Source organism: Neolamprologus brichardi, chromosome 23 (genome assembly GCF_056152115.1).
Source record: "Neolamprologus brichardi isolate AB-2024 chromosome 23, ASM5615211v1, whole genome shotgun sequence".
NCBI lineage: Eukaryota > Metazoa > Chordata > Actinopteri > Cichliformes > Cichlidae > Neolamprologus > Neolamprologus brichardi.
This window is the reverse complement of record NC_142125.1, coordinates 32,680,001-32,694,928: the sequence shown is the minus strand read 5'-3', so window position 1 is coordinate 32,694,928 and position 14,928 is coordinate 32,680,001. Positions and strand designations below refer to the sequence as shown.

The 14,928-nt window shown below is 43.1% G+C and overlaps 1 protein-coding gene across 9 annotated transcripts in view; it reads left to right on the top strand.

The window, feature by feature from the left end:
* Positions 1-14,928, top strand: part of LOC102794246 (R3H domain-containing protein 1) — a 52,598-nt gene that overhangs the window by 32,781 nt on the left and 4,889 nt on the right. For 8 of the 9 annotated variants that reach the window (XR_015717211.1, XR_015717210.1, XM_087836490.1 and 5 more), the window contains 8 exons: positions 1,668-1,937; positions 2,461-2,615; positions 3,106-3,237; positions 4,134-4,481; positions 4,695-4,836; positions 10,590-10,747; positions 10,956-11,089; positions 13,308-13,411. Coding sequence is in view for 7 of the 9 variants with exons in the window: in XM_087836490.1 (XP_087692616.1) it covers positions 1,668-1,937; positions 2,461-2,615; positions 3,106-3,237; positions 4,134-4,481; positions 4,695-4,836; positions 10,590-10,747; positions 10,956-11,089; positions 13,308-13,411 (1,443 nt within the window). In the remaining 2 variants the exon portion in view is untranslated. The remainder of the gene's footprint in view (positions 1-1,667; positions 1,938-2,460; positions 2,616-3,105; positions 3,238-4,133; positions 4,482-4,694; positions 4,837-10,589; positions 10,748-10,955; positions 11,090-13,307; positions 13,412-14,928) is intronic. The other variant, XM_087836495.1, reaches the window with a different exon arrangement.

Here is a 14,928-nt window from a genome sequence, read left to right as displayed (position 1 = left end):
GCCTTGCTCTTCTGCTTTTGTCTTTCACTCTCAAATAAGCTTTCACTGCCACAGATCACCTGAAAAAAGAAGCTTTAGTATTGTTGAAGCTAAATGTTTTTTTGTTTTTTTCAGCTTTTCTGACGGAGTTATGACAGAATTATCCGTTTCTTACTCCCAGTCACGAACACAACTTATTATTTATGATGTGTTTTCTGAATCCAGTGGTGGAAAGCATCCACGGAAACGAATGTGAGGTCATTTGCTTTTTCTACTCTGCTAAAAATCTATATTTATATGTTTGCGGGTTAGACGTGTACGTAGAAATCATGTGAACAGCTTATAAAAGATGATCTGTTGTTCTACATTAGGTTACAGAATATGTTTGATCTTTACAGCCGCATTAACTCTGCACAATGGCCTGAAATGTTGTTGCAACAGCACAGACTTGAGCCACTGTGACAGGTGTATTTGGTGGTAATATGCTACACAAACACAAAGATGTAATGACACTGAAAGAAATGTAAGGTGCTGTCATCGCTCATTATGCTAACGCAGTAGCTAGTATTCTGCCACACATGCCATTTTTCCCATTTTCATAGCTCTGACAACATGTGTTCAGACTCAGTTGGTGCTCAAGTCAGAGTTGTTCAATATTTAACGGCCTCGAGCCCGACGTGATCAGTTCAGTTTGCCTCATGATGGCGGACACGGGCACAAACGGTAACGTCACCTGCTACTGTGTATGCTCTGCGGGGGATTCGGTGCAGGGAGGCAGGCAGTCTTCAGGTTTTTATGGCCGCGTCGGAGCGAAAGTATATGAAACAACAAAAGATGGCTAATAAGAGCCATCGTCTGGTAATTAAGCTGGCATTTTGGCAAGTGTCACACATTTGAGTGAGGTTTAAAAAATGATCTGATTGGACAACAACGCTCAGCTGTACTGGATGTTTGAGGTATTTCAGGTATAATCCACACGCGACAAGGCTGGAAATGTTTACCCGCGTTTGCACAATCGAGCTTTGCAATAACAATCGATTTGCATGACAAATACAAATAAATGTGAGCATCAGCGATGATGGTTTGGTAATTTTGCTTTAATGGTGCATATCTGTGTAGTGTTATTGTTGTTACTTTAAAATGGATTAGGTCCCACCGTGTGTGTTTAAAGCACATAAAAATACCGCTTCTTTCGAAGCCTGTGATATTGTTATTTTGTTTCAAGCTCTTTAAATGTAAATTTAATCTTAACTACAGGCTATTCTTGCGCTCCTCCTTCCGTGAAAGTCCTCTAACAAGTTTTCTAATGGGAACATTATTAAACTCGGCCAGCTAAAATCCTAAACACCAGATTGGAGTGTCAGTCCCTCCTCCCTAAACCCTCTTCGCGCGCTCACCATTCTGCACAACATTCGTTAATTATACAGAGAGAAATCCATCACAGACGGTGCAGAGTTACCAGTTTCTCAATCAACAGTTGCCTCAAGAGACTGCAACGCAATGCTACCACAGGAGAGGTTGCATTAATGGCAAGAGGCATGACTGCGAATATCCTCCCGTGTTTCATTATCACCATAGGCTCTTCTCCTCCCACATGAATAACGAAAGCACAAAAGCGACAAGTTTGAGTCGCTGTGGGAAAATCTAGAGGCAGACGATAATCACCCCTCTGTTCCGCTTCTCCTCAGGTTCAGAGTCGTGCAGCAGCGTCGGTTCCTCGTCCAGCTCGCTGTCCCGCCCCCAGCTGCCTCTCCCGGTCTCGACCTCTTCCCGCTCCAGCGTTCCCAGCGCACCTTTAATCCATCCCGCTGCTGACGCCAGAGGCGCCGGACACCCTGAGATGACCAAGAGCCTCCTGTCACAGCCGCTGCCAGCTACAGACGCAGCAAACTATTACCTGTTACCGCTGGAAGCCTCAGGGATACCACCTGGCAGCGTTCTGGTCAACCCACACACAGGTGGGTGATGCCAAGCCTCTGTATTCTTATTGGATAAAATCAGAAATGACTTTTTAAAAAGAATTCCTGTGTCTTCATAAGTGTGGTGATCCAGTCTACTGCAAATTAAACCATCCAAAAATACGATCCCCCATCTTGTAATTTGCTGCTTTCCAAATGAAAATTCATAACTTTGGAACAGAATTACAGGGTGGCACGGGCTTGCACTTGGTTTGTCTGTCAAATTAGTAGTCAGACCAAAGCGTGCTGATCAAAATGCAGCGAACAGATGGGAGAAATCTGTAAATATGCATCACGGGCCCAACGCGCAGTTGTGTACTTTTTGGCCTCCGAACTGATCTTCAATCGCTGCCAAGGTCGTTATTTCCTGTTGACTCTCCCCTCATGGACCCGTCGGGGTGTGTCCTTCACTGTCATCATTCAAGCTTTTTTGTTTTTTATCCTCTTTGCATAAAGCTGAATTGTGTGTGAGAAACGCTCACATCACAGTGGTTTTCGGTCTCTTATGAATTAAATTTGACAGGCAAGCCTTTCATCCATCCTGATGGCAGCGCTGTAGTTTATAACCCAGCCAGCATCGCCCCAGCTGCTGGCAGGATCCAACAGCAGGGGAAACCCCCACAGCAGCCAGTTCCCGCCACAGTGCAGCAACAGCCAACCAATCACCTTCACTCCCAGGTCAGTGGGCGGTATTTTGTTTTTCAGGGATTTTTCTATCATTTAAACCAGTTTCCACGTTTTTCCTAACTGCTTCCTAACCTCGCTAACTCAGAGTGTAGAGATGGGGCTTCACTAAACCATGTCCTAAACTAACAAAACTAAACTTTAACAAACTGATTAAACAGAATATTTATTAGCATGTCCAGCTACATAGTATAGTTCTTATAAAAAGACTAATGCTAATTGCATGTTAGCACATTAACTATGTGTTAGCTACTTTACCCACGTTTGCGATAACTTTAGCATTCAGTGGAGTGTAGCACTATTTGAGCCTGAGCTAATATTAGCTTTGTGTGAGACTGAGCTAGTGTTAGCTTTCAGTAAATCCAACCTATAAAATATATTACAAATATGTGAAGGAACGCTAGTGAGCCCCACCAGTTTGCTAACATCCTCCGTCCAATCTTGTCTCCTGTCCTTCTGTCCATTTCTTCCCTTCCCTCCTCAGCCGATCTGTCCTCCTCTCCAGCCGCCCTCTGAGCCTGTCCACAACCCAATGGTCTCTTCTTATCCTCTTCCTCCTCCTCCTCTTCCTCCTTCTCAGTTCCTGCCCGTCTGTCCTAACCAACAATACACTGTGGTACCGAACTTCCTTCTTCCATGTTATTATTCTTCCCCCACTCCATCTCCTGTCAGACCTGGCTCATTAAGAGCTTATTTATAGGCTTCTTCTCTGAGCAGTTGGATTAGTTCATTAAAATCTGACACAAATGTTCAAAAAGAGAAAAGAATCCACTCGTTTTGGGTTGTGCTAAAGAAGTCCTCTGAGCTCTCCTTAGACCCAGGTCTCCATACTGTATTGATGTGCCTTTTGTATCAGTAATATTGATTCAAATGTATTTATATTTTGGTAGTCTGTGAATTATCTTATTTCATAGAAATAATGAAATTAGCAGATGGAGTTTTTCATCCTCATAGTTAACGTCTTGTCCTTTCTATGCATTACTTTAGAAAAGCAGATCTCAACACGCCTCCGAATAACTATTCTGCTAACTTATGTTGTGGAAAGGTGTATCTAAATCCAGCCGGAGCCATTTATACACATATATAGATCATGCATTCGCTTAACCTCATTTTTGACCTGGTTTTAGTGAAAGACATGCCTCTGTGACTAATTACGCCTGTGGAAAGTTCCATTAATATTTAATTCATCACCAGATGTTAGTGCTGCATAATCCATGACTAAAAACACTATTTTTCCAACAACATGTCAGAGATGACCTGTGCTGCTGATACTCATGAGGAGTTGGGTCAGTTATTTGAGCTATCTGCATTTAGTTAAAGTGACAGTCGATATGAGATGTCTTTGATTTAACACTTGGATTAGAAACGCGCTGGTTGAGCTGTTTATTGATCTAGATTATAAGCAGAATAAATGTGTTCAATTGTGTGACCTGGCTCTGAGAATCTACTGCTGTCTATTGTTGATTTTAATCTGTGCCTTATTAAAAGTGTTCCCCATAATTATCTCTGCAGCCTGACTCTCTCAACGCCCAGTTTAGCCACATGACTCTGGCGCAGCAGCCAGCCAATGACAGTGGCCCTTCAGCTCCTGACGGTCGCCACTATCCCTCTGTGTACCACCACCACCCCTCTGCTGTGGTGCTGCAGGGCGGTCCTCCACAGCAGGTTGCTAGCTACATAGTGGCAGGGCCATCAGGAGGACACCCGGGGCTGCTGCAGGGTCAGCCCATCCCACTCCCAACCCCGGCCCAAAATCACACATATCCCAGCTCCGCCCTGGGTCCTGCTGCTTTTCCCGGACCCGCCCTGAACCAGCCACTCCTGCAGCAGCACACCTACATCCAGCAGCCTGTCCAACAGGTATGGACTTCAGCTAACAGCTGCACAGCTAAAATCCCGCTGTCTTGTCCAGAGGCGTCTCAGAATGTGCTAATTTGTCATCATGAGTCACTCCTGCAGTGAAAACCAGCTTTATGACTAATCCTTCATTCCTCCTCCTGCTGTGAAGTCAATTCAAATGGGACCGCTGATGCGTCACGCGCTTGTTGAATTTGTGTTTTGCGTCTCTCGCAGATGTCCTCATGTTACTGCTCTTCAACCCACCACCCACACTGTTCCAGCACGCAGCAGCAGCAGCAGCAGCAGCACTACCGGCCGCCTGTCAGCACGCTGCCCTATAACTGCCCACAGAGCCAAAACCTGCCCCAGCAACAAGGTACCTACACGGTCATTTTAAAGAGCCGCTGCTACTGCTGACTTTGTGACTGTGGTGTTTTTGGCAACTAATGTACTAGCAGATTAAACGGGGTGAGGGTGGTGACTAACTGACTAATATAAAAGCAATCAATTTATTAAACCCAGTTTCACATGTTAGGTGTCAAATATAAGGCCCGGGGTCTAGAATCAGCCCAGCTGAAGACGATCCAGCCCACTGGATGTCTTTTTAAAGGAGGGCAATTTTTGGACTGCAAACTCACTTTCACACACTATTATGCTGCTGTGTCACAAGATTACATTGAGTTTAAAGGGTTTTGAGCAATTTCTTAACACAGTGAACTAATCATCCACTTCAATACCTTTAATTTTTTCACTTTGTTTTTTTTTCCCTGTTTCTTTTTAGCGGCGAAAAACATTTTTCTGTCCTTATTATCTTTGACACGCACTGATGTGCTCACAGCCACACGTGGCTCCGTTATAAATTGTCTTCTTTGATTGATAATAAATTCAGATTAAAGTTGCACACTGGGATACCGAACGGCAGCAGTTCCCTCTACTTTTACCTCTACTCTTCTGTGCTGAACCGACAGTACAAATTAGCACAGCTTTGAAAGCGTCGCACAGTGGATCTGAAGGCAAATCAAAGGATGTTTTAATGAATAAGATCCACAGTTTTCCTGGAATTTGAGGCTCCGTGTTGTTAGGAGCAAAGCTCAGCCTAGCTGTTTTGTCATGAGTCATGCTCAATAGACTTTGTTAACTTCTCACTTTGAGCTCTTAGAGAGCATTTTTATGCCCTTCTCTGTTTCATCACGAGGGAGCTGTGCCAGCCGCAGTCAGACGGCTCTGTGAAGGACAAATATTCCTCCCTTCCTTCCCTCTGTTTGTTTGTTTTTACGAGTTCAGATGTCTCCCTGGGAGTCATCACTAGATTATTCAGTTTCTGTTGTTTTTTGTTTTTTCCCTCTTTTTTCATTTTGCCACAGGAATTGAGATTATTAGCTCCTGCTTGGTCTTTTTCCTCACTACACACACATACACCTACACTCTCTGTTACTTAACTGGATGTAATGTTGCCCCAGAGTTGTGACTTGTACAATCAGGCACACACGTCTCCATAAGTGGCTGCGGCACTATTCTGTCATCTGTAAGCTGCAAATGTGGCTTCCCTGCTGGGGACGCGGGGAATAGACAGCGAACAAATGGAGCTGACCTACAAAGGCAAAGGACAGCAATTATTTCTCCGGGAAACAAAAAAAAAAAAAAATGACTCCAGCGCCTCGTTGCTCCTTCGTTTTTTGCATTAATTAGAGATGCACACATAGAAGAGCATCTAAAGGTGAAGACACTGCAGCGTGGGTTGCACACACAATAAATAAGTTATCAATGGAAATTCTCCGACGGCCCAGCCAGTGGCCACAGAGGAACCAGATTGAGTGTTTCCACTCAATTGCATCAGACAGTCACCACTACCACAGGGCTTCAGCTTCTTTCTGAGAAAGCATCGTGTAATATATGTGAAAGGACTGAAGTGTTCCTTTTTTCTTCTTCACTGCTGTTAGGAAATTATTAGAAGGCATTGTTATATAAATTGAATATCACTGCTAGATAGACAATTGGTAAAGCTAATGTCCTCTAAAGATGGTACATATTTTCTTGAAAGAATACAGCTATGATTTGAGTCGTACATCAACCTTTCTCTGGTTTCTGCTGCTCCTTTGAGGATTTGCTGCTCCTACTACAAACTAAATGTCAGGCCTAGAGAGAAAATGTCACTTTGATTGAATATAGTTATATATTCGATCAAAATGACAGTAAAAATGTTTTAGATCTGAAGCTCAACAGATTTCAGTTGCAAATAAATAAGCTTTCCTGCACAGCACAGAGTCGCCGTGTGTGTTTAGAATAGGGATGAACTGATGAGAGAAGCCAGACCAACAACTTGCTGACAGTCTGACAACTGATACCAAACTAAATTATATAAAATATAATAGAGCTCTATTTTTAAAACAAATGTGTTCAACATTTCTCCATTCAAACATTTAACCCGTGCAAATCTGATATGGCAGAACAAATAAATATTGACTGATTTCATTGGCCTTTTTCCCCTTGAGTACTGATATACAGTACTGTGCAAAAGTCTTGAGCCAGCTTTCATTTCTTTGTATTTTACTGGGAAAATCGGATATAGGTGTAGCAATTTATGGAAACATAAATGGACAATATATGACAAAAAAAGTTTGTGCAATTCTAACAACCTTGCTAGTCAGAACTTGTCATGGTCACCTTTTTTCTTCAACACAATCTGAGCTCTCTTATTAAAGTAGTCCCGGCTTCATTCTGTTCACGGTCGAGAGGATCCCATTAGCTGAGGTCTGGGGAGGCCAATCCATGACTGTTAGTGATGCATCGTGCTTTTCTGTGCCTTTAATTGATATTGCATGGGCAGTCAAAATCTGACTGTACTTTTTGCTTTCATAATTCCATAAATTTTAATAAAATGGACGTCTTATAAAACGCCTCTGGCTGAAATGTAGCCCCAAACCATGACAGAGCCTCTGCCATGTTTTACAGGTGGCTGCAGACACTTGATGTACCTCTGTCCTGCTGTGCCTTTCTTATACTTGAATGATTTATAGATTAGTGGTTTAATACATAAAAAAATCAACAAACCAGTCCAGTCTGCATACCTGAAAATATTCATGTATCAGGAATGAACACTGAAAATGGGTGAAAAAGCAGTTAGTCATTCACTCCTTTAAAGGTCGATGTAAAGAAATTAAGACTTTTTGTCTCATGTTACTTGCATTAATAGCTGCCTGAGTGTCCAAGTGTCCCTCTTATTGATAGCTGCAATCAGTTAACAGGAACATATTGTCAGAAGCTCCTTTAAAGGGAGAATTTCAAGCATCATTTCAAGTCCTTACACCTTTTTATATGTGAGCCTTTTTTCTTTTCCCCTGATGTAACATAAGCAAACTGTCTGAACAGGGGATCCCCTGTGACCAAGCCACACAGAGTGGAACAATTTACTGTGTTCAAATCAAGCAGGCAGTTTTCACTGGTCTACAGTTCTCTTGGAGTACAAGCAATTTCAGGTGACACATTTACCAGTCAGGGTTTTTCTTGCAGTGATGATGGTGCAGTCTAGGACTCGCAGTACAATGGCAGAAAAGTCTTGCTGCCAGCCTGCTTGTTCATTTATGGAAATGGAAACATGAAAGTTTAATGACAGATGGCTCCAGAACATCAGTGACTCTCAGAGGTTAAAACCTCAGTACTTTCAATTTATCTTAAGGTTAATATAACTGATCACCTGTGTGTTTTTCATGGAAGGAGTAGGAGTATATTTTTAGTAGGGGTGCAACAATACTCGTATCGATATTAAACCGTTCGATACAGTGCTTTCGGTTCGGTACGCATGTGTATCGAACAATACAACATTTATTTGATCAACTTTTCTTCTGACGATGCTGTCTGTGTTGAGCGCTCAGTGGATCGGCGCTCGACAGTGCAGCCTAGGCGGAGTAGTCGAACGCAGATTCACTGAGCGCAGGGCAAGCTAGCGAGACAGACGTTAAGCTCTCCTTGCAACATGGCAAATTGAACCTCCCCCACCCTCATTCAGATCTGGCGTTTGGAACTATTTTGGTTTTCATGTGACAAAAGTAAAACAGTATGTCGGATGTGCCACGCAATGCTCAATTACATTGGTGGGAACTAGTGTGTTAGCAGTTAGCTCGTTACCGTGTTGACGCCATCCAGCCCCACGCACGGGGCGATCCGCGGTAGCTCGTTAACGGAGATTTGCCGTGTTGTGGTGTTAACGTCATTTCAGATTAACCCTGACAGCACTAGTGGGACCACATGATTGCACATTTACACCGACATCATCCTAGTGCAAAGACAAGTGGAAGCAGACAAAAACAACAAGCACGCATGCTACAAACTTTACCCGAGTCATTTAGACAGCCGTTAGCACATGATTCTCCTTATGGGGACCTGATATGTTTAATATGCTGCTGAGAATATAGCCCAGAAGAAGCGTATAGTATAGCTTTTATTTTGGAAAGAGCCATTTCTCTGTAATAAACTCTCTTTTCCAAAGATGAGTGATTTCTTGATCAGATAGATTTATTTTTTATTACTTTGTTGTTTCAGCAACATTAAATTTAAAAACTGTACTTTTGAGTTAAAATATATATTTATAATTTTAATAAATGACAAATTAAAAAGGCATGAACATTTTTTTTGTATCGAAAAAAATATCGAACCGTGACACCAAAGTATCAAACCGAACCGTGAATTTTGTGTATCGTTGCACCCCTAATTTTTAGTTGTGATATGTGATGTGGAAAAACACTTTCTCACTAGTTGTTCAAGGATGACACATTTTTGTTTTGTGAATGATCAGAAATAACAGGAACAGAGACTCAGCATACTTTCATGGGTAGTTTCTTGCTAGAGGTCCTTCTCATCAGCTCTGTATGATTTGTGACAAAGAAAGAAGAATCTGGAGCCTGAGAGACGGGATGCGGGGCCGGGACGCTGTCTGAGAGGCCTCTATGAATCTCACAGTGAACCGGTCTCTTTTCCAGCCCTCTCACGTTGTCGTCGCTAGACTGTGCGAGCACCTTAGCAGAGGACAGCTTTTAAAACGAAATCTGCAAATCCAGTCCTCAAAGAAGAACGAGGAGTGTGTGTATACAGAGTAGAAACTTCTCCTCCCTCATGACTTTAATCCCGAAAGCCGAACAAGTCCGTCAGGATGGTCAGCCACGCTTGCACAACAATCAGGACAGTCGGTCATTATCTGCGTCTGATGGAAGGAAAGAAGTCAGGACCGTCCCCTCGTCGCTCCCTGCTGGAATGGAATGAAAATCGGGTGCTTTTGATATTACGGTCATTTCATGCTTGGTTTGTAAGTGAAGGTGGGAGGCGAGGGAGGATAAAAATAGTCCTCCTGCTCCGTTCCTCGCCGAGCGCTCTCATTGTCTCGTCGTACTTTTCTCCCAGGGCGGCAGACTGTAAAGACACCTTCACAAAAGGACATCCTCTCCTTAGTCACTCAGATTACTGTGCATGAGTGTCACAAGGGACGGTATTTTCAAATGTCTTTTTGTCACCTTGACATTTAAGTGTCCGAGTCCCCTCCACCCTCACACACACACAGCCTCGGGTTAGGTGCAGGCATCGCCATTTTAGGGCGTTTGGAGAATCGTCGGACCTGCCTGCTTGACTTTGTGTCGTCTCTTGTGTGTCCTTGTATTTGGCCCTCTCTAAAATTTAAAAACAAAAAGGTATCGTAGGAAGGAGAAATCTCATTAAAGTGACAGTGTTTTTGTAATTTACCTTCATCAGACGAGTGTCTCGTCTACTCAAGTTGCAGGTTTAGGCCACTGCAGGCTAAATCAGATATATTGACTTTCTCATTTATTCCAGACCTGCTTTAGCTTTAACAGCTCAACTCCCCACACACTCTTCTATTGTTCTCAGCTTGATGGAGGTTCTGTGCTCATTGTTGGGATTGTTTTAAGAAGCAAATACCCTTTGAAAATCAATAAAATGTTGAACAGTTGTCTTGTGAAATCGTGATAGCCTCTGCTTTTTTCCTGAGTGTCCTCTCCCGCCGCGCTACACCGAAATCACGACTCCTTAATTGCACTTTTGGCGGTTTGTTATCGCAGCGTATCCATCAGGGGTCTCTTTTCATTCGGTCACAGCATTGTGCCTTTTCTCATTTTGCCTCAGTGCACCAAGCCGTGATGCCAAACCCAGCGTCCAGCTACCAGACAGTAGTGGGCGTGCAGCCAACACCCAACCTCGCTCTCACTGGCAACCAGCAAAGCAATATGGGCAACCAGATGCAAGGCATGATGGTCCAGTACCCTCCAATGCAGTCTTATCAGGTACTTTGATGATGGGACGCCTCCGTGAGCTCCCCCAGCTAGATTAATAAGAGCACTGTTATGAATGAAACGTGCTTCACTCGAGGCCTTTTGTTGGTCTTTATTTGACATAAGGAAATGCAGAAATATGGCTCTGAGTTTTAAAATGTCTGCTAAAGAAAGAACAGTGAACATGTTGACACTATTTTTCTTTCTTTTCCCCCTGTAGCAGGTTTCTGTTCCACAGCAGACGTACCAGCAGCCAGTGTTTGTGTCCTGCCAGCCGGGACAGGGGGCAGTGGCTGTCGCTGGCATGCAGCCCTGCTACAGCCTGCTGCCTCCTAACCAGCACACCACCATGAGGTACGGATCTACATCTGTGACATCCTGCACGCTATTGTTTCAAACACAATGAACTTTCTTTTTTCCCCTCATTGTGTAAAACTAAGAATGCGGCCATAATATTGATAATAATAGTTATCATCTTAAACATATGTGTCGGTGTCGACCCAGAATTTCTCAGATGGTGAAAGGATGTGATCAGGTAGGAGCAGCTCAGAGGTCGACTAAAATAGTCTTTTGTGTCCATACAGGACCCGTATTAAACCTTTTCATTTGCTTGTCTGTTCATTATGGATCTAAAAAGATCTAAAAAGAATACATAATGATTTCTACTTTAGCTCGTGCACTACTGGTTTTTCTTATGTGGCCATCAAAAAAAGGATATTTGATGCTGGTATTGAGTCCCTGGATACTAATTAGTCGGGAGCTTTTTTTCCTATGACAAATTCTCCCAATTTTTTCTTTTAATGAAAATGTACAGACACAGTTTTGCCAAAACACACAGCGTGGGATTTGTCCTCCCACCCCTCCTTGGGAAAAGGCTGAGGTTGAAATTCTTTTATCCAAATCATGGGCGATCATCTGTTTCACAGTTTCTCAGAAAATACATTTAGCTTTTTATATTACAGGAGATTTTGGAAGTCACCATCTTGGTTTCCTTTTTAAGCTCGCGTACTAGGCGTTTCTCAAATCAGATGCAGCTCAGCAGGAGAGCAGCTGTTAGTCACATTCTCATTTTGAACAGCTTACCCGTCGGGCATCCGATGCTGGGATGCGACGCGATCCCTCATATGAAAAAAATAAAATCCTGCGGTCACGTATTGTTAGATTTTGGGGTAAAGGGAGTATTCATACATACTAACAGAACATCAACTCACTGCTGCTCCCAGGTGGACAAACGTCACAGTGCTGATTTGAAATGACGTGTTTAACTGCATTGGAAATAAACTTCCCAAGTCCACTATTTGTATGAACACCAATACTCTTCACATGTAGGGGTGTGTGTAACTGCTTCAAAGCCACAAAGTTTACATTGATAAATAATTAGTATCAAGGTGAAGTTGTAATTATTACCTGAATGTTTACACTGATAACAAAGTGCCTTTGATTTATGTTCATCCCGTCCTAATGACGCGTTTTAAATCGAAGTTGTTAATCAGATTTAGATGGAAGAAATTAGCCCGACTGTAGATGTTCTTTGTCCCAGAAAACAAACGATTTGCCAGGTGCTTGAAGGTGCCTCTTATTTCTAGACCAAACGGGGTTGATGGGTGAATCCCCAAAGCGCCTCTGAGCCAAGGTCATCTTTGTTCACTGTGGAGGGAAAGAAAAAAAAGAAGTTATTACCACCATCCTTTTGCCAAACTGGGTCTGCGTGCAGCTGATGAATGTCGACTCTGACGCCACCTCCAAGAGGTTTTGCCATTTTCCTGTCATTACTCGGCTGCTGCGGAGTAGTGTGGAGTCTCTCATTATAGCTGATTGATAGAACTAGCTCACAGAAAGCAAAACATGTAATTAGTTTCTACCTCCGTGGGCCCAATCAATCTGGATACTGGCGAGAGGAGCACCACTGGGACTCCGTATACGTAACAAACAGCAGAGACAAGCGCGGCCATGTACGCAGTTGTCACCAGCAAAAGAACAATGCAGAGATGCACGCGTGTGAGGAGAGGTCACTTTCTCATCGTCCCAGCTGTAAAATGAGGCTGCTTTAGTAGGGCAGTCAGTGCGGGAATGATTTATGTGGCAGTGTTGGAACGGCTCAGTCTGCTCCCACGAGGACCGACCGTCCACCTGCAGCCCGCTTTTTCACCAGCTGGAGACGAGTCCCTGCAGGCAGGTTGCTTACAGAGCAGAGCGCCTACTTTCCAGTTTCTGTTTTTTTTTTTTTTTTTTAATGCTCCCACCTCAGATCTCCTGAAGGTGTACGTCTGTGTAGGCTTAGAGGTGGTTTTTAAACTTTCTCTAAACTCAAGTGCTGGGTGTCCGCAGCATAGTGGACTTCCAGTAACCATTCATTAATGATTTGATAAACTAAAACGCTAACAGACTTGATCCAGTGTCACCTTCTGGTTTATTCACTCATACTTGGAACTTGAATTATTTTAAGTGTGGTCATTGGATGATAAACATTTCAAATTTCACTCACTCGCCAAAATCCGCTCACATTTTAAAATAGTTTTAGTCTCCAGAAATCTATGATTTTGAACATCCCCGTGTGTGTTTTCATCCTCAGTTCAACAGTGAGTTTCCTGCCCACACCGATGATGGAGCAGCTCCAGTTTCCTCAGACCTCGTCCCCCTGCGTCTCCCAGCAGCACCCGGGCCAGCAGTACGCAGGTACCCTCCTCTCTGAGGCTGGCATGCAGCCTGTTCACAGGTCCAGATAGAAACACACGGTGATCTACAGTAGCATCACGCAGTAAAGTGAGAATATTCGCTTTTTTCTGACATTAGCTGCCCTGGAGATTCCCCATCACTGCCAGCGCTCTGACATTCTTTATTTTGCTCATCTTTCAGTGTCAATAACCGCAGACCGGATTCCTCTGTAGCCACAGCCTGCGCTTCATAATGAAATAATCTTCCCTGAGTTTACTTTACCTTTGTATGTGCGGCAGATGCATGATTAGATTTACACTCTGGATTTTTGAAATGAAAAAGCGCGAGGCCCTGTGATGGGAGGTCCCTGGAGTTTGAATAAGTAAAAGTGATTTGCTCACGTCCCTCTTCCTCCAGAGCTGGATGGAGATTAAACAGTGATTAGGTCAACCACTGCAAATGTTAAGCTGACATCAACGACTGCATTGAGACAAAAAAAAAGAAAACAATAAAGTAAGAAATGACTGATGTCATGACTCATCAGAAGAAGTTGTTGGTATTGCCGTTGCGGTGCTCCAGTGGTTATAGAGGGTCTCTAGCATCTTATTTCCCAGTTGGTCCTACTCTTAAATGATCACTCTTTATTTTTTCATAGTCAGGCTTTGGTAATATTACTCTAATATTTTGCTTCATAACCCACTTCTCAAACCTATAGAACTTCTGTCATTTAACTTTCAAAGTATTTCCCATTCAATCAAACACACAGATGTGTCTGTATAAACTGATGATGGTAGACAGCGTAGCCCGTCTGATAAGAAAATGTGGTCGATATTTATCAAATTTTATACCAGCGCTCACAAGGGTTTATTTTTTTTAATAAACACAACATAAATATTGATTGGTTTTTTTTTTCTACAGAGGTACGTTGTTTACGTTGTAAAAATGTATTTCCCAATGTATTTTTTTACAGTCTTGAAGCGGGACTGTTGGTTTCATTGTGCGATTCAGTACAGAAGAAGATTGGAGTATTTACTAAATGTTCCACCTTTTATGCCTTTGAAATGAAGTGAGGATGAAAGCCGGTCCTAATGTGTTTGTCGAGTGCTTTAGCTGCAACTCTGCTAATCAACTACGGTTATCTTCATGGTTCAGGGGTGTTTACAGAGGAAGCGATTCGCTGATCATGCACCGCTTTGTAGATGATAGTTGGTTGCTAGTGGACATTCCAGATTCCGGTTGCCTCGGTAACCCTCTAATGTATTTACCACCAGTGATATGGCTCTCTTGGTGGTAGTTGCATTTGAAGAAAGCTTTGCTCAGAATCCACCTATTTGGCCCAATGTCACTTAAAGTTGCTGTGAACCCTGGTTGTCACGCCCCCAGCAGCCTAGATTCATTGCGCCGTACCTAAGGGAGGATTCAGGGTCACCTGATCCAAACCTAACTATATGCTTTTGGAAAAAAGGAATCTTTTAAGCCTGATCTATAAGCAGAGAGGGTTTCTGTCTCCTGAATCCAAACTGGTTCCACAGAAGAGC